This window comes from Lissotriton helveticus, chromosome 4_1 (genome assembly GCF_964261635.1).
Source record: "Lissotriton helveticus chromosome 4_1, aLisHel1.1, whole genome shotgun sequence".
Taxonomy (NCBI): Eukaryota; Metazoa; Chordata; class Amphibia; order Caudata; family Salamandridae; genus Lissotriton; species Lissotriton helveticus.
This window is the reverse complement of record NC_136063.1, coordinates 1268004582-1268024663: the sequence shown is the minus strand read 5'-3', so window position 1 is coordinate 1268024663 and position 20082 is coordinate 1268004582. Positions and strand designations below refer to the sequence as shown.

Sequence of the window (20082 nt, the reverse complement as noted above, 5' to 3'; positions counted from 1 at the left end):
TTCTGTCTGGAAAAAAATAACATCTAGGAAATATTCCTCTAAAGTTTCCCCTTGGCAACTGCACAATCAGCGTCCTATTTATATAGGACTCCTTGTTGTACTTGGCTGCACCTCCCTTCTCCAATAAAGCAACCTGGTGCGGATCTGCCTTAATGTAAAGAGGCACTATGGAATTGTGGTGTAATAATTAAAGTGCTGGCGATATTTGTGCTTGCCTGTGAGAAGCATGCAAAATCTATCTGCTGTTGCTGCGGGCTCCAAAAAAAAAAAACACGGAATCATGCTACCAGCTAGCTCCCTGGCCCTGTCTTTTTGATTTCTTAACAGTGAGAGAATAAGTACAAAGGTGTCCTGCTGGTGAAATTTCAAGTAGATGCCAGACGCAGACTAACTGCGTTAACAGACACTGCTGCCGAACATGGTGGCCCTTTTCATATCACTGTCGGCCTTGCTTTTCCCTTTAGATGTCTAGAGGCCTCCAGGCGCTAGCAACATAGACGCACGCATTCAATTCTAGACAGAGGCATTTTTATGGGAGTATACGAGTGCCCACAAGTCTCAAAATAGCTATTTTTTTCCAGGTTAAATAACCCCTGATTTTGATAATATGCGTTTGTTACCAATTAGTCACAGTATTTTCCTTACTAGGTAATGATATGAAGTCTGCTTACAACCAACTGTAAGTAAACAAACATTCTCGGTATGTAGGATTACACAATAGGACATTTTTAATGGGTAAATTATACAATCGGTTTTTACGCTCTAACAGAGATATAGGTTTATTTTTCAGCTTTACAAATCATTAAGGCCTGCAACAAACAGATTAAAGAAATACGTTCTGCTGCTGCAGAAATACTGCAGTGAACAATATCAAAACAGTGCTGCTGAGTTCAATAACAGGACTGACAATTTGTTTTTGCAAATCGCACTGTAAATTACAGGGTTTCTGTACAAAAAAACAGTGAATGTCCCAAACTAAAGGCTCCAAAACGAATTATTAATTGCATCAAATATTAACACTTTTGGAACGACGAAACAGATTATTTGTTTGATCAGTTTGCAAACCTCAATATAAACTCTTGTGCATTTTCACATGTATGGTAAACACATTATAAAAGTTGGCAGTGAAAAGTTATAAAATATGCAAGTGCTCGCTGTGTAATTATTTGTAGCACCGGTTCAAGTGAAAGTATTTTTTAATCAAAACATGTTATTAGCACCTTAAGGCTGAATTTTAATATTCTATGCATTACCAGCAGAACAAAATGTGTAAAGGAGATCTGTACCAGAAAGTGCTCTCATTTGATTTATGTAATTGTTCTGTTTTTACAGCTTACTGTTGACAGGCTGAGGTAATTCAACTACAATTTTTCCAAGGTTTTTTCCCATGTACATGTAATCTATGGCTCGGAACACAGACTCCAGGCCAAAAAACTTGCCCTCTGGAGACGAGTCTCCGAAGTCCACTTCACAGACCAGTTCTCCGCTGGCGTACATCCTCAGCAAGGCCTTCATGGCCTCTTGGTACTGTGAAAAATAATGAAATATGAAAAAACCTTTAACGCTGGCAGATTTCTTCAGCAGGATAGCAGGCAAAGATCCTTTCGCAATAGGTGGCAGACCACTAGAGGTCTGGTACCCAGAGAGAAAGCCTATAATTATCATAGTCCCTTTGGTTGCTAAACTCTTGACCGCCAAATCAAACATTTCCCCACCAATAGATTCATAGACCACATCCACTCCTTCAGGATACTGCTTCTTCAGGACTTCAGGAAGGTTCTCTGATTTGTAATTGATTGGAAGGTCGCAGCCAATGGATTTCAGGAAACCGGCCTTCTCCTCAGATGAGCATGTCCCAATGACGTGGCATTTAGCCTTCTTTGCCAACTGAACAGCAAACTGGCCAGTTCCTCCTGCTGCGGCGGTCACCAAGACCTTCTTCCCTTCAGACAAGCCCCCGAGCTCCTTCAAACTGATGTAAGCCGTTGTACCACTTAAGATCAGGGGAAGGAAGTGAGGATTCATGGACGGCAAGGGGATGGCCTGCTTGGCATGCACAGCTATATATTCAGCAAAGGAACCAGGGCCAAGGAAAGCCACTGTTTGACCGACACTGTATTTTGCACTGGCACTCAGACCTAAGCCTACCACCTCACCTATACTCTCAAAACCTGTATCAAACGGAGGCTTCATTGTAGGGTCATACCGTCCTGAAGAATAGTTTATGTCAGATGCATTAATACCAATATACCTAGAAAAAAAGAAGGAAAAAAAAAACCAGATTAAGTTGCTTGACTTTTTGTTACTTCAAGACTAAGACAATAGTGTGCGCGTTTTTTTTTAGTTTATGTCAGATGCATTGATGCCAACATACCTAGAAAAAGAAGGGGAAAAAACTGATCAAGTTGCTAGAATTTTTGTTACTTCAAGACTAAGACAATAGTGTATGTGTGTGTTTTTTTTTTTTAAGTTTGCGCTCCTAAATTCCTGGCTGCACACATTTGAATAGGAGTACTACAATTGGGGTGCGTCAGGCAATGAAGTAAAATAGACTTAAGTGTGGTATCAAAAAATCCTTTATTTCAAATTGCTTTTTCAAAATATCAGTAGTTAACAACGCTCAGTCGACGCGTTTCGTTCCCTCTAGGAGAACTTCATCAGGGCTTATAAATTAATGGAAATAAATCTGGAAGCATAGTGGCTCATTAACAAAGCTCTTCAGTGTATTGCGCTGGACACCGTTGGCGTTCTCACAGGCCTGATGAAGTTCTCCTAGAGGGAACGAAACGCGTTGGCTGAGCATGGTTACAACTGATCTTTTGGAAAAGCAATTTGAAATAAAGGATTTTTTGTTACAACACTTAAGTCCATTGGACTGAATTGCCTGGCGCACCCCAATTTTAGTAATCTATCTGGATCTGGAGCACAGAGGTGTCACGAAATGGCTGGGGAGCATTGCGCAGGACCAGGACTTGTTGGAACTAGCTTGAGGTGCAGAGCTAGGTGTTTGCCGTTGAGATTGTGGATGTATTTGAATAAGAATATTTTACCCCTATTTTAAAAGTTAGGACCAAAACCGATTCTAAAGTGTGCAAAACATGACTGGGTCTCATGCAATCCATCGTTTTTTTTTTGTTTTTTTAAAATCGATCTTTCGGACAGGCAGGTGAAAGATGCCGTCTTCTGTTATGGTGCACAGATACTGTCCGAGATTAGATCAACAAATCAGCAAGGTAGAGGACAGGCCAGAACCTTCCACATTCACCAACTGATAGGGTTATTGATTTACAGGGTTCCCTCATCTTCTGGATACGTCAGCGGAGAGGACAAGAGGCGGGATACCCTCACAATGGTGCAAGTGTTAGTGAATTTGATTCCACAATAAAACCTGTGTTAGTTCCAATATAGGTCAATTTCTGATTACAGTCTTCAGTGAGTGCGCCTGATTCCAAGTTAGGTTGTGTTGGGGGTAGAGGGGATTTACCACACCCAATAAATATTATTACACCAGAGTGACGTATTTACGAATGTGGTAAATACCTCATATTCGAAATTTTCAACTTTAATATAAGATGTTATATGCAGACTCTGTATTGAACACACAAAATGCATCATGTTTCCCTTTATTCAAGGGCTCCCCCTCTACAATATAATCATCCGTGGAAAATAGTAGGGTAGGTTAATTATCACATAACTCAGGATTCCAATGGAATGAATGTAATCACCAGTTGGTAATCATGGCAAAGAATGGGTAAATCAGCACAGTAACTCTCTTATCTAGCACCCCAAAAGCACTCATGCTAAAAACAAAATCCAAAACATACGCACGGCACCAAAATTCAATAATAATCCAGCATGCATACAATAAACCATTTCCCTAATAACACCTTTTGCATGCAGTACGATTCTTAATGAAAGAAGAATTTTGCAAATAGTTTGAAAAAAACATTTTTGGTCCCATTTTTCTCCTGCTAGCAAGATGGACAGTCTGTAATTCACTTTTTCTTCTAAAAAGTGAACAAAGACTGTGGAACTAAAATGTATGCAGATGATTCAAGCTTTACCAGATATGCACTGATCACGCCATGATAGACACTAGAAGACACATTTAACCACAATACCGTATTTGGTAACGTTATGTTGGGGTGACTTTCACTGTTCACAGAAGTAGCTTTATTAATTTGTATTTATGAATATATAACATTTGCTAAGCAAGATTGTTTTTCTTTGGCACAAGTAGGCGAACAGATAGTTGAATCAATTGAGTGCACTTAAATATTGTGTGTCTGGGTGCTTTTAATGCACAAAATGCAATAGTATTAACAATTTTCACAGTGAACCGTGAAATATATAGAATATTTCATGATTCACTGTATTTCATGGTTCCCTCTGAAGTATAGGTATTGTCATATTAGACCGCAGGAATGTTGAGCGCTTGATTGAAGACAATGGAGTGCTCCGGGATTCCAATGGCTGGCAGAACATTCCAATGTTTGTTCACAGCAACAGTTGTGAACAAAGGATGCTTCACGGAGCCTGAGAGGATTTCAGCCACCTCGTGCTCCATGAGGCTTTTTGTTTACAAATTAGAACATTCTGCCCTTTAGAGGCGGAATGTTCTAATAGCATTAGAGCCCTTCGTAGCGGGCTCTATCATCCATTAAAGGCCCACTCCCTTGTTAAAGGCCTTCGGCTCAGACCTTTAATGCTGGAGCAGACCTTTAATGGCCGGTAGAGACTATAGTAATACCTGCAGAGCTTTGCAATTGTGAGGACTACTAGGGTTATGTAACATGGAGGACCAAAATATGCAGTAATGTTATCTAAGTTGTGAGTCAAAGGGGCAAACTATGCAGCACATTCTCTGGCAGTATTATTTGTATCCATTTGAGCTACACACATTTTAGTTGAATCTGTAAATTGTGTATAAAATGTGGCATATCCATAATTATGCAGTAAAACTGCAGCTGCAGAATTGTATAAATCCACTGGCCCTCACCACTGCTACATCAAAAATGTATTCATGAAATCTTAAACATTCCAACTCCCAAATGGTGACCACTGTCGGTTGCACTGTAAAGAAATATTTTTAAGCTAATTACTCAAAAAAATACATGTTATATAAAATACATAATGGGTAACTTGAATAATGTGGTCCTATATTGCTGTTTTAAGGTTCTGATGACATTTACAAACGACTTGGACCTCTGATTCTCGCACCTGATGGCCATACAGGACCATACTTATAAGAATGCCACAGCAAAGATAGCAAATGTGGCCCAACAACTCATGCTATTTACAGCAACTACACTAATGAATGCGTAATTACACAATTAGTACAGGGCAAACCTCGAATTCCACGTTTGTATTACAGTGCTACGAAATAAACAAAAAAAACAGTGTTTACAGCCTCGCAGATTGCATGTTAAAATGATTTACACAGGAAAACTGTTCTCCTAATACTCACAAGGCCTCTCCAATGTGACTCTACCTACCTGAATAAATGTAACCCTTTGCTTCCTGCTTTTGGTTAAAAAATTGATGTTTTAAATAAATATGAGTGAAAATGACATGGTCTTATCCATATAAGCAGATGCACACTAGTGTAATTCGCAAATTATTTCCACTAATTGTAATTGAAACCTGAATAAAAGCATTCTTATTTACATTCTCATATATTGCAAAATATGTCAGTGCTAGCATTTTTTTTTAATATGCAATATTCAGGGAGAAAAGATCCAGAAAACGCGAGGACTGAAGGCAAGTGTGGGGAAAACCAAGGTCTAGCATTACAGAAAACCCCACAAGAACTTCTCCCACACCTGATAAATGTTTTTGAAGTTGCCTGAATAATCTTGAAAGCTGGGTGGACAGCAAACTGCTCTCTAAAATTTAGTTTATGCAGAGATCCTACCAAAAAGGACAGAACAAGGTGTGCATATTAGAAATTGAAGTTAGAACAGCGGGGTCAGTAGTAAATACAGAGGCCAAAATATAGAGAAAAAAAAATATCGACAGGTAAGTATAGATTTTCTGAACTTAACTCCATACACATATGTACCTATGTGGCATGTATATTAAGGTACGTAGATGTGGAGTTAGGAATAGTAAATCTGCACTTCCCTATGCACACTTACCTTTCTACACTTTGCCCCTCCATATTCCTGTAACACAATATTCTTCATGTCAATAGTCAGTAGTGCAGTCACAGAACAACAGCACTACAGCCTTCTGGGGGAAATGTACAACTGCCTTAAGCTATAAGATGATGTTTTGGGGATTCCTCTTGATATTAGTGTGCATGTACACCCTTGTCTTAAACCCACACCAGAAAAAAATCATTCACACTGGTTGTTTGACAATAATCACGTGACAGCCCCCCACTGCACCTTGCTCTGAATTAGGCAGCGGGGTTTGACTCTGCAACCTAGAGGTTACTGTCACCCCCACATCAGCTGCGGTGTAGGTAGTCGAATGCGCACTTAGTTACTGCCTCGTTTCTATTTTATTTTTTACTTTAGGATTGAACGCGTCATGGACGGTTATCTTCCCCGAGTCCACTCTAGTACATTGACATTGTCGGGTGACTTTGAAGTTTAAGTTCGACGCACTGAAGGAAACAACCATAAACCTTTATTTTTTTGCCACTTAACCGCAGAGGTGATGGTATGGAGGGAGAGGGGGGTCAAGGAATCTAGAGTTTCGAGATGCGACTAACTCTCTTTTGCGTACTTTATTTCAGCTACTAGTGGCAAGGTCTTCGTTTTCTAAGTAAAATACAGCGCGCTCCAGGAGAATGTCGCCTAAATAAAATGGGAATTCCAACAGTTGGAGAACAAACAATGGGTACAACTTGGATTTCCTCCATGCAGGAGTAAAGTCACACTTCGTGAAATCCCCTACACGGAGGGCAGAGTGTGATGCCTGGCATTCTTATCAGGGCAGACGACTCACTGGGTACCCTCCCAGCCTGGCCAGCTCTTTCAGGCCGGTCCCGGTGCCAGGTTAACGGTTCAGTCAAAAACTGATGGTTTTTGTCAGTCACCAAAGTTACTCATCGATCGCCGGAAACTGAAAAGATAACCCTGCCCAACTTCTGTGGGCCCACAAATCCACTCACATGGCTACACCATATAATAGTCCCTCCCACATCTCTCCCCAAACCACAGCACACCTCCGATGCGCACATTCACCTACAGGGTACAAAAGCCCTTCGAGTCCCAGAGGGCACAACCCCACCGTCCCAGAGAAAAAACTGTGCCCGCCCCTGGGGAGGTCCCGCCTTATTTTCAAGGAGCGCCACGACGGAAAGGCAGGGGGTCTTAGTGCTTCCCCCGCGGACGCTTCCAGCCACTGGAAACTGCACAATAAAACCAGCTGCATCGCTGCCCTAGCCGCACTCTCATCTTCACACAGTGACGTGTGTTTATTCCACGTGCGCATTTCAATGGAGGCCTGACGCGTATGCGAATAACAGGGCCAAAAGCTGTTTTTAATGCCCATTTAACTATTCGTAAATATATAGTTGAACTCACCTATTGCCCAACTGTTCTCGGCGAAAAGCCCATCGCCGGCGTTTTCAGGATTCCCATTTCTGGACAGTACTGGATGATGAGGTATACCAGTTATTAAAATGTAAAATCTGTTTTAATAGCAAACGGCAGCTCTAATAGCATTACTATCACATACGTTTGGCACTGCATCCAATAAAGATTGTTTTCACTGATCTTCGATGGTGCAGGTTTAAATACAAAGACGGGCTTTAATTAGTTAATAATAGCATAACTACATTTGACAACGTTTTTAACCAAAAAATGCCAATGGTGCAATTTTGTATTTGCATTCTCCTGTTACTGAATGCTCAGGTCATAATTGCGCGGCGCGCTTGATCCGAAATTAGAGCGTCCAATGAATAAAACAGCTAAACACGGATAAAAACAACACCGAACATACAGATTCTTAAATTATATTTTGAACGCATATAACTACAGCGTCGGCCATCAAAACAGATAGCGTGAGGAGCAGAAGCCGGGGAGGAATTAAAGTCAAGCATATATTCTTTATTTAATGAGAAAACGCTTGTATTCGCTTGAAAATGCCTCTTCTAGCTCTTTCGCGAATGGAATCGAATATTTTGGAAACGAAATGTTTAAATTGGGGGGCTTTTGCATTGCAGGAAAGCAGTTTACAATTGTTAAGGTTGATTTTGAATTACAATTGATGCTGTTGCATTTTGTGTCGAAGGGAATGCTGGCAAGAGGTTAATCACAAATAGACGTTCTTATTTCGTCAAACAGAGCCATGCAACACGACATTTATATTATCAGTATTACTATATAATAAGAACTTAGAAAAAAACGTGTAAATATCGTTTTATGATCGTAAAATGACATCAGGGCAAATTCCTTTGCATTTTTAGGGTTTCCACTGAAACGGGTGAAAATCGAATTTCAAACAGCATCATGCACAAAATAAGTTCCTTGTTTTTGTTACATTATAGCACCACCCCTAACTTTGCTTACAAACAAATCAAGGCATATATTGCTCATGCAAATTAAATCCCGTAAGCACGCTTTCTCCAGAAATCAGCAAGCACTCAATACTGAAAAGTGCGAAATAATGCATTACTTTACACATCGTTGTATTTAAACGTGACGGAAATCACAGCCGGGGTTAATGTGTGAGAGCGAGCGTGGAGGGAGGCGCTGCTCCCTGGAGGGGTTAGAGAAAGGTTGCGGGTAAGGTGAAGGTTAGGTTTGTTGACTAAATACACGGGCTGCGTTAGTTGTGTTCTCTGGGAGGTGTGCGGGGGCTGCAGGTGTTGTTACCTCCTCCCCCACCCCTTTAAATGTAATTCGCACCGCTCCATACAGCATCCAGCTGGGCTACGGCGCCTCTACGCACACGTTCTGGGGCGTGGACCCACACAGCGCCCCCAGCTGGGCGGGGGCCCCGGCAGACTACAGCAAAACACGGGAGAAACCGAAAGGATGCGTTGGGACAGAGACCAGCGTGCGCCCGAAGCTCCCTCCTTGTGCTGTGCAAAGAGGAGGCGACCCTCTGACCACCCACCCCGCGCCCCTGCCGGATATCTTAAGTGTAACTCAAGGCGCGAGCCGAAGCTACTCCCCTGCATTGCCTTCGACTTGAAAACCCGCCCCGGATCCGGCGAGGAGGGCGAGCGGGCCCGGGCGCACACACGCTCACTCCTTTCATCCCCGCATGGAGTTGGAATGATACGGAAGAGAAAGGGTGCGCGCGTTTCTGAGGGGTGGGGGTGAAACCCAGTAAGATATTAGATGCAAAGATTTGGCATTGCAGTAACAGACCCCACCCGGACGCTCATCCAGTGCACTGAATCCGACATTGCATCATCGTGCAGTGCCAGCCGCTCTGCTAGCATGAAGCAACCGAGCTCAAGTTCAACTCAATTCGCGCAACCTTCGAACACTGAGCAACATAATTACGGATTTGCACAACTTGCGCAAGTATACGACTTTGTGGTTGAGTCTAATCAACGTTTCGTGCACGGACAGTGCTTAATACGTAGGAGAATATGAGACGGTGCCCAAAGCTCCGTTCAGATCCCCGCGACCGGCGATATTACGTGTCGGTGGGCAGAATACCAAGGCTGCGTATTCTTAAATCCGCCAAGGCCGGTTTAATTCACTGCCAGATACTCCCCGCCCCTATATCACTCTCTTGTGGGCTTCTGCTTTCTCCCTTAGTGACGGGTTATCCGCTTTTCTCTTACTCCTCCTTTCAACATTGTGCTTTCCCCCCGTGTTGCTCCAGGGAAATGTCTTCAAATAAAAACATAAATGCGGTCCCAAATAATGCATGGCTGTGGCCTCCACTGGCTCAAATTAAGCACTATGCACGGCGTTCCAATTAGTGATCACGCAAGAAAGACTGTAAAATATGCTGCAATGCAGAAACAAAAAAACCCAAATGCGATATATCTGCGCGAAACCACAAGGCCGTGCAAATTACTTGCAGTGATTCTTTATATATGGAGAGAAAACAGCATGTCGTGCCATACCCAGTGCTCTAAATGGGAAATACAGAAGTGCTGAGCACCATTTTTATCCTGATAAGTGCCCCGACTATCCCACTAAATGTATTGCAGTAGATCTGACAAGTATAGGTACTCTCCCTTTCAGATCAGGAAAGTGCAGGTTCTCAGTACCGGACAGTACCTACCCATTTAAAGCACTGCACGTACACAAACACACAATGATTCTTATAATTACACACACACTCCAAAAGGATTATACACTGAAACACAAGTGCTCATATGCTGAGGCACACACTGATAAATATGAAAACTCATACTAGAGTACCACAAGGGGATTACATTGACACGAAGGAGAGATACTGACACGCATTACATTACAAGGGGCCTCAGAGATCAGAGATCTGTGCCCCCAAACACACTCAGAAACTGCATACACAAGAGGGCCTACAGAGACAAGCAGATTCATACACAGAAAGGCTCCCACACTGACACACGGATAAACCGTCCCGTCCAACACTAACACCCATACAAGGGCTCAAACACCAACAAAGTCACAAATGTTCATGTAATGACACACACACACACACACACACACACTGGCACACACGTTCTTACTTACAGTGACATGAATATGGGTGATTGACGCATACAAGGCGGGCTACACAAGGGAGTACTCTTACAGAGACCCACATGATCGTTCACTGATCCGCACAAGAGGCATACAAGAAGACAACACACACCCCCATGCTCATACATACACATGAGATCATACCCTAACACAAGGTTCTCAGAGTAGATTGTGAGCTACTAGTAGCTCACCAGTTTCCTGTAAATCGCTCTTTTTTCTGTAACCCAGCATATTAAATTAGAAGCTTTTGTTTAGTTGAATTATTATATGAATTCCAAAATTAAAAAGGGCTTATTCCAGACAAAAATGAATGCATTTTCAGAACTCACAAGCTGATGTTTGGATAAAAATTGTTGAATTTCCATAACATATTTAAAATATGGTATTTGAATGAAAGGAATGAAAAATCATCTGCTATTGGGCAAACCTAATATTAATTTTATGAACTTTGTGCCAGAAGCCTTGTAACCATTGTTGTTATGTACCCTTGTAGAAGCATGCTACACTGACAAAGCATTTTTTACATTACTTTGGGCACCCGCACCTGATATACCAACGTGGACACTACTGGTAATATTGCACCTGGCGGCCATTATCATAATCCTGGCTGAAGAGGTCACTATTACAACTCTCATAATATGAGGAACTCAGGTAGACTTTCACTGAACATGAATAGTCCTCATTTCAGAAAAGGTTGCCGACCCCTGCCCTAACACGCTCAAGGATGGCTCATGCACATTTCCTACAGGTGGTCTCACATGGCGGGAATAAAACGGCCAACAACTTCACTTTCACCCAAGCTTTTTCCCATTGAACTTCGCACGTCAAAAAAAGTTAACGCATGAGCTCATACAGTCCCACAAACGTTACATCATAGCATGACAAACACAAAAGGGTGCATGCAGCCACACAAATAAGTGCTTGCAGACTGACAGACTCAAGGGGAAATGACTCAGAAGAGGGTTTATGTACTGACACATGTACAAAGCGCCACACTGGCACAGAAATACATACATAGGCCAATATGCTTGCAAACACATGTACAGACTCAGACATATGAAGGATGGATATACACAAGCTTTCATGCCAAGTGCGAGGCTAGACGAGCACGCACTTAGGGCCCGGCCCACGCAACGCCATTGGCAGGGTAGGGCAGGCCGGCCGGCCTATCGGCGGCCGACCTGAACCGGCGTTTCCGGTCGGGGCGGTGACGTGTGTCCGGTGGGGGCAGAGGCCGTGACCTATTTAGGTCAGGGTCACCAGGAACTCGGCCTCTTCCTTCGCCCACACCGGACCGGGTCTCGCGCCGCTCGTCCTCGCCACTCGCCCGTGCCTATAATAGAGAGGATTTGTAACTCCCACCCACCTGTCCCTTTAAGGAAGTAGTGCGAAGGGGTGTGTTGCGGAGAAGAGACATTGGACCATAAAGAGACTTACAAAAGTGATGGGAGTTCGCCTTGCGCACTCCCTAGGCCAGCACTGAGGGGAGAGAAGGTAAGCTCTCCGCAGGGGGATGGAGGCCACCGGCTGGGGAGGCTAGCTCTCCGCAGGGGGATGGAGGCCACCGGCTGGGGAGGCTAGGGCGTCAGGTACGAGCCTCCAGGCAGCCTGGTGGACGAGAGGTGGGGCCCTGGAAATGGCGGACAAGGACCCGAGGGCTGGGGCCCATCGCTCAGGGGCGCAGGTGGGTTGCACCTTGCGTGGGCATCTCAACCTGGGGAGATGCGAACCAGAAGGACCCTTGGTGCTGGGGGAAGGAATAATATCTTACAATTTTTAGGCACAGTGAATAATAAATAATGGAATTTGATGATTTGCCTCAATAATAGGTAATGTTTTTATAGATGTGTTTTTAATAACTGTGCTTGTCATGTTTATGAGTGTTGTCATTAAACATGGCTTTTTTACACCCACCTATCTCAAAGTCTTGGGTAATTGGTGGGTTAGGGCGGGCGTGGAGCATGCTGGGGGATCCGGGTCCTATGCACTGGTGCATGCACAAAGGGGTCCTATACCCACACATGCAAGGGTTCATATACGCAAGGGTTCTCACTCAAACCCACAGGCCCATAGGTTGGCATACACTGGCCCTCATTTCAACTGGCTGGTCAATAACATCTGAATCCTCTGATTTAGAATTTATCAGGTGCAATAAATATCACCCAATTACAAGGTTTCATCTGGTAATAGGGAATAACATGCAGATTGTTGTGCTTATTGCACCAAAAGCTACCTGTCTTGGTATGTACCAGGCATTTCCTTCGCCCTGATAAATGGCTAAATAAGTAATAAAGCTTATTATGCAGCCTGCGGTGTCATTTTGTAGGCGTGTCCACCTACAGAATTACACGGCTGCTTTTTTCCCTTTAGATTTGACAATCTGAGCTGGAATGACAAAAAAAAAAATGTGAGGAAGTGCCTTTTTGATGCATGGGGTAGCAGCACAGGGCAAGGGTGGGGAGGCAAAGTAGGGGGTGTGGAATAGAAGCAATGGATGGCAGAGATAGAGGGTATGCAGAATTGAACCAACACAAAGGGCAGGCGGAAACAACACGGATAGTGGGCGTGGCGAAGAGAACGGGTAAAGAGAGTAACGTGGGGTAGGCAGGGAAGGAGCAAACGGGTGAGACAGCAACAGGGGGGAGTACAGAAAAGTAAGGGCGACATGGAGGGGAAAAAGGAGCACATGGGTGACTGAGAGCAACGGGGAGTGTAGAGGGAGAGAAGTACATGAGGGAGACAGCTGGAAAACACATGCACTTTTCATGATCAATAGACAAAAAAAGTGTCTGAAAAGCAAGCATAGAAGCCAGCCAATCAAAAAACATGGTAAAGAGGCTATGCTCCCTGGGAAGGACAAACTCAGGATGGGCAAGCTGGCACACAAATCAGAAGCAGGCAAATGAGTGACAGGGAAACCAAATAATGGTGAGCAATGGGGCAGGCTCCAAGGCCCTGTATTTTCAATATAGCTTTGCAACTTGACAGCTGTGCTGTCTGGTAGGTTGGAGCTAAAAAGCCACGTCCCAATATATTTACACCACACACAAAAGGCCATTTGCATGCACACAGAGAGAGCATGTGCTGGAACAAGCACCTTTGTTGGCAGAGACTAATGGTCAAATATGGCCACACAGTGAACTACAAATAGGGAGCACACACACTGCCATACATACGAGGTGCTATATGGTGAGACAGAGACATGAAGTGGCAACACACTGGCGCACATCAATGGCCAATGACTGTAAATGAACCAATGCAATGAGCCATACTATCACATGCAACCAACAAGTGGTGCACTTACTCACATGTACAGATACAAAAGCGCACATATAAAAACTAGACCATATAATGGGAAACAAAATTAGATCCACACAAAATGATGGATGCGTACAGACACATACAGCATTATCCACTGGTACACACAAGGAGACAAACTAAGACACATAGGTCTATGGAGCAGCACATACATACAGAAGCACAGGGTTAACTACTAGTACAAAACTGCAGAAACCTGGAAGAGGTCAAGTAGATTCACACAGGCAGGCACACACATATCAAGCTATACAATGACACACAAGAACAGAGCAGGCAGAAAGTTTATTGCGGACCAAAGACACCCTTGAAATTAAGGACTGAAAACACAGTTACAAACGTGTTCCATACATTGAAAAACACTAGCCTGTATGCTGATACACACAAAGGCCCATACGCTGGTGCACAATGATCTGACCAACACAGTCAATGGGTAAGACAATGATATACTCACAGGGTAAAACAATAACAGCGCCAAATGGCTATGCACGCAAACAGATATGGAAACAGAAAATGGGCACTACATAGAGGGGCCATACAGTGAGGCACACAACACATACACTGACACACCTAAAGGGCCAGTTAAACTGGGAATCTCACAGGGGTGTACTCAACAAACACAATGAACCATACACTGTAATGGGCTATACACAAACACACTGTGACAGCCAAGAACACAAACAGGACTATTCAGAGACACACTATCGTGCAGACAACACAAAGAAGCATATTTTGCCATATACAAGGCTCCGTGCATTCCCACACACAATATATACACACATGATTATACATGAAATTGACATGAGTGCCCTACAAAGAGACACACCTGGAAGCACAGTGAGAATCAGGTGTCAGCGCGCTTACACACCCACAAGACGCAGCCCAACAACTAAGCCCACATGCAGAGGTACACAAGACCTCATACACAAACAAGGATCTGTATGCTGACAGACACTCAAGTTCACAATGGTCTGTACTTACACCCATAGCCATACGCTGACACATGCTTGCATGCCCACATACACAAGGAGATATACATTGACATACAAACACTCAGGGCTGTACACTGATACATACAGCACAAGAGGGGAAATAATGACAAACACAAGTGTTGCACACAGTCAAACACACACAAAAGAAGCATGCACATACAGGAACTCATGTTGAAACAGACACACAGAAGATGGGAAAACTGGTACATGGGAGTACACTGTCATGTTCCTATACTGACACACATGGATCTGTAAACTGACAAATGCACAATATACATGAACAATGGAGCCTACACTCACACACATTCAAACATGTGGAGTTACACACTGGCACAGTAGCCCAGGGGCCTTACCAACATGAGGATCGTCGGAAGCGCCGGAGGGACTCGGCATCAGGGGCTCGCGATACTCGGAGCCTGAGGTGGACACGTGATCAGTTGACACGAGGTCCGAGACATGATTGCAGGTACGTTAAGACGTGGCAATCACAAGGTCCAGTTATTATTATGGTGTGAAGGCTGAGAATAGAGAACCCCATCTTTGCCCTGATGAAGTTACTGAAATTGGAGCAACGGAACATGTCGGTTCTAAATAAATAATAATGGTATATAATTAACCATTTTTTTTTTAATCGGGAGGCTTTGCAGCACCGAAATAAAAGATTGATAGCCAGCAAAACCTCACCAGATTTTTACCTTTTCTTATGGGGTCGTAGGTGTAGCTCTACACTTTCTTCACAACAAGTGTGTGTATTTGTTCACGGTTTGTGTTTTGGTCACTATTCTCATTTGTGCACATTTGTATGTTTGTGTGTACCTCTTTTGTCTTCACACAGAGAGAGTGACCGATGATGAGGAGTGGGTATACCAGCAATTACTAGCTGGGAACCCCCCCGGGTGTTGCAACCGTTAGGTACTCTCTCTGCGCTCTCGCACTTTTTCCTGGTTGTAGCGAGCAGGTACCTGTGTACATATCTTGGTTTCTTAATGAATACATCTTGACCTGTTGAATAGTGCTAATTTACACATTCAAGGCACAGTTACTGATAATGGTAGATCAGTCTCTGATTACTGGTCCAGTACATTGATGTTTTATTGGATTAGGTAAGGCTTTTCTTGATTGACAGATAATTGAGCGGGGGCAGCCTTGCCTACTACTTTCCCCCTACACTCCCAGATATTGCCTTACCAACACAGCCATACAAAGTCCCAAACACAAGCCCCAACGATGATGTACACCCTCAGGGTGGCACAGCTACTCACACAGGGACACACATATCGATACAAACAGACAACGAACCAGAAAATGGCACACACGGCGCTGCAAATAAGCACGAATCCCTAGAATGACACACACATACAATGATGTACAATGATATTCAGATAGGCCCAAATAAAGACCCCTTAATTTAACACACTCGGAATACACGCTACCAAACACATAGGTGTGAACCACAAACACAAGGAGCCCTACACTAAATCAACACACACACATTTGGCTTTAGATTAGCATGACATAAGAACGTATACACTGAACATGCAAGAGGCAGTAGGCAACAGCTGAGTCCGCTGACATTGGTTGCACACTAGTAGACAAGCGCCCACAAACCGTGCCAAACACATTCACTAAAATAGGCCATCCACTGACACACACAGGGCTATACAGTGATGCACACCTATATGTTGATTTCTATATTGTCAGAAACCACACACGGGTTTGTCCAGTGGCAAACATACATACAAGAGTTAATAAACTGATAGTGGTGCATGGAAAGTGATCCACACAAGGGGTCGTATACAGATGTGTAAGCGTGGCCGCACACATGCAAACAAAACCACCTGTACACTGATACACAAGGCCATACGCTGACACTAGAACACCAGAGAAGCTGCAAAACTGTTACAGGCACAGTTAGTGTACACTGACACATACTGATGGGGAAATCATACATAAACACAAATTGTTAGGCTGTACAGTAAAAACACACAAGATTAGAGTCAAGACACACACATACAAAGGGTCATGCACCGACAAATACAGGTGTCATACACTGACCCATGTACAAGAGATCATACCCGTACTTACTGGGGGGTGGGGGGAGGGAGGAGGCCATACAGTGACCAAACAAGACCTGACAGAGAGGGGATTGCAAAGAAACACTATAACATGGGTCCTAATGACACGAGTGTCACATTCAGAAGCACATTAATGAGTTGACGCAGATTTACACACATACAAAGTAGACACCGGCCACTGTTTTCAGACGCTGGCACAACTGCAAACACAGTTAAGAATTAGAAGCAAACACACACAAGTTAACATTTAAAAGTTCTCCGATTGTCCCATGCGTTATGGTTAGCAGTCGTTAACCTATTGCTTGCTGTGTTTTATTTTATTTGCATTCTGGTAATCGTCGTCCTAAATGTGAAGTGGGAAAAGCAGTAACTATTTCTAGTCACAGCTGACAAGGGCGTCACCTGGAACCCACATACCTTCTCTCTCACACACAGGAGTACAGGGTCCACGCGTGCATACCACACTCTGACATAGATACAAGGAGCATTACCATTTTTGTCAAAGGTCTTTGCCAAACCAGAAGCCCCTTTGTTTGGAGGGCGACACGGTTGCTTCTCTGCGTGAAACACGGGCAATCACATTTCACCTCAAGGAGCAGTTTGCCTGTTTTCCTGACAGCCGTCAACAACGAGTGGATTGGGGGCGGGGATGAAACGAGAAGTCGCGTTAGTTCTGGCACCAGACACTAAGAACAGTTAAAAAATAAATGAGCAGGCGCCAGATGGCGGCTGGCACTGCTTATTTTATAGGGTGTTTGAGAGAGGAACCGCCAGAGACCCGGGGAAGAGGGCTGTGTGGGTCTAGGATAGTACTCCCAATGTACATGACTGTTTTGGAAATGCACGTAGAGGAAGACAAATGTTCCTTCCTGAGTGAGGTGAATGTATAAGACAGCTTTAGGGTTGCGGAATAGAAGGGGGCGAGGTGAAACTTCACAGGGGGCATACAACGTATTTAATGCCAGTTTATTAACCGTGTTTGGTATGAAGATGATAAAGTTGTGTGTGACAGGTTCTACAGTACACGAAGTGTATGGGGTCAGGAACTTTTAGGGTAAGTAAAAGTCGGCATGCACAAGGCAATGGCTCCAGTGGGTGGGGTCTAATGGGAACGACGTTTTCCAATATTTTTTCTATTTTTTCAGTGGCAGTTCCCATACGTTTGTTAATAAAAATGACCGTCCGCACTGTTAATGCTTACCTTCAGTATAGTACTATGCACCCCGAGTACATTTCCCATTAACGCACTTCAACTTGGCGGGGGTACACACGGCCTATAGATAGGGGAACCTGACATACGCACATACGGGTGGGAGGGGGCGTGAACGTCTGGTGTGTGCACGTGTGAGAGCTGCAAACAGTGCACCCGCGCGAGCGCAAGGGGCCACTAGAACAACTGGGGGGCGGTGTCAGTGACTCACCGGATTCTGACAAGCAGCTCCGCGTCCCCGGGGACGGGCACGGGGACGTCCGTCAGCAGGGTGGCCGCCTGGCGGAAGTCGGGGCTCAGCTTGGTGACCTGCAGCTTCTTCATGACGCTGGGGATAGACGAGCCCTGGAAGTCCATGAAGTGACGAGAGTAGGACAAGTCCACGATGGGCCGAGCCCGGTGCCAACCCCGCCGCGCGCCGGCCAGGCCTAGCAGCGCCCGCCGCCGCCCCGCCATGCAGTACATGTCGCCTCAGCCGGGAGCCCGCACCGCACCAGCAGTCAGCGCTCCTCCGAGCGGACGCAGGAAGGAAAACACGGCAGCGTGCGCGTGCTTATGTAAATCCGCGTGCCGCCTCCCCCAACTTTACAGGAGAGAAGGAGGTTAGCCAAGAACAGATTCTCTACAGCCAGTAAACAAGCTACGAAGTTCAGGGCAGGCTGGGTGCCAGCCGTGCAACACTAGCCCCCGCCGTGCAAACAAACCCTGGCAGGCGCGCGGTGCCCTGCCCTCCCTGACTTCTGTCCCGGATCTGCTTCTAACGCAGACCCCTGAACACAGACCCACTACAGAACCAAGGCACAGCCCATAAAAGCACGCAGAGCCGCACACTCCCAGCACGCGGACCCGGAAGCAGCCATGTGCACCGCCGTCTATGCACGCAGAGCAAGTGTCAGGGCTGCTGCATTGCAGTCCGTGCACGCGGAGCCATCACACAGCAACACCTGCTGCACTTCACTGCTTTCTTTCACACACACACGCCTAAATCAAGCAGCCCCGGGGCTCACGGGCAGCTAACTGCTCCACCACAGCAGTCCCACTGCAATGCACTTCACGTACACAGCTCCAACGCACGCGCACATGTCCTGGAAAGACTAGACAGTAGATCAAAAACTGTGTCCACTTCCTGCAGGGATTGGGAGCATGCAACATTTGCGCATACGTCATCATCTTCCAGGCCGGGTTTCCTACGATATATAGGGTGTTTTTATCCACTCCCCCCCCCCTGACAGGTTTATTTATTTATATTTTCTGCGAGCGGGTGTTTCCCTTCTTCGCCGAGGCGCCTGACCCCGTTGAAGCTGGGAGCCATTTAGCAAGGAGGCTTGCAATTGCTGCTGTCTGGCGCCTCCCTTTCCCGTGCGAAATGTTCACTTCCCCCTTCAAGCAAGGTGATGCAAATCAATCCAGAGCCGCTGGTGGCTGCAGGCGTGGAGAGCAGATGTACTGCACGTGGGGAGCTGCTTCTATTTTATTTTTGTAAAAGATTGCTAACATCTACCTGGTTTACACAGGGTTAGGGGGCTGAGATGACGTAAAAGAGCTTTCTCAGGAAGACTATGATCAGCAGAGCTTGGGCGGTGCTGCGATCCAGTGTGGCATGCCCACTCACCCCCCCCCCCCCACACACACACACAAAATGTCATTATGTCAGCCTCCCACCTAGAAATCTATTCTATAGTCACAACATCACTCTGCCACAGTATTCTGTATGCTTTCCACCACCTCTCTCGTTATGTCGGAGTCTCCCCTGAAGGTTACCTCTATCCCTACAGACTGGTATAGGACCCGGATCCCCCAGCATGCTCCACGCCCGCCCCAACCCACCAATTAACTAAGACTTT

General features: G+C 45.0%; 1 protein-coding gene across 3 annotated transcripts; it reads right to left on the bottom strand.

The window, feature by feature from the left end:
• Positions 1-752: 752 nt before the first annotated feature.
• Positions 753-19279, bottom strand: PTGR3 (prostaglandin reductase 3). 3 transcript variants are annotated; one of them, XM_078687825.1, is made up of 2 exons: positions 18450-19279; positions 753-2251 (listed from the first exon to the last, which is right to left on the bottom strand). In XM_078687825.1, the coding sequence occupies exons 1-2, from the start codon at positions 18701-18703 to the stop codon at positions 1327-1329; spliced, it is 1179 nt and encodes a 392-aa protein (XP_078543951.1). In that variant the 5' UTR covers positions 18704-19279; the 3' UTR covers positions 753-1326. The 3 variants fall into 3 exon arrangements, with proteins under 3 accessions (XP_078543951.1, XP_078543952.1, XP_078543953.1); XM_078687826.1 differs by lacking the exon at positions 18450-19279 and adding an exon at positions 18230-18371; XM_078687827.1 differs by lacking the exon at positions 18450-19279 and adding an exon at positions 17520-17653.
• Positions 19280-20082: the final 803 nt, after the last annotated feature.

Excerpts from the sequence above, each read along its gene's own strand:
- PTGR3 (XM_078687825.1), bottom strand. The coding sequence starts at position 18,703 with ATGTACTGCATGGCGGGGCGGCGGCGGGCGCTGCTAGGCCTGGCCGGC. Across the intron at positions 2,252-18,449 it reads GAGCTGCTTGTCAGAATCCG|GTATATTGGTATTAATGCAT; the intron begins GTGAGTCACTGA and ends CTTTTTTTCTAG.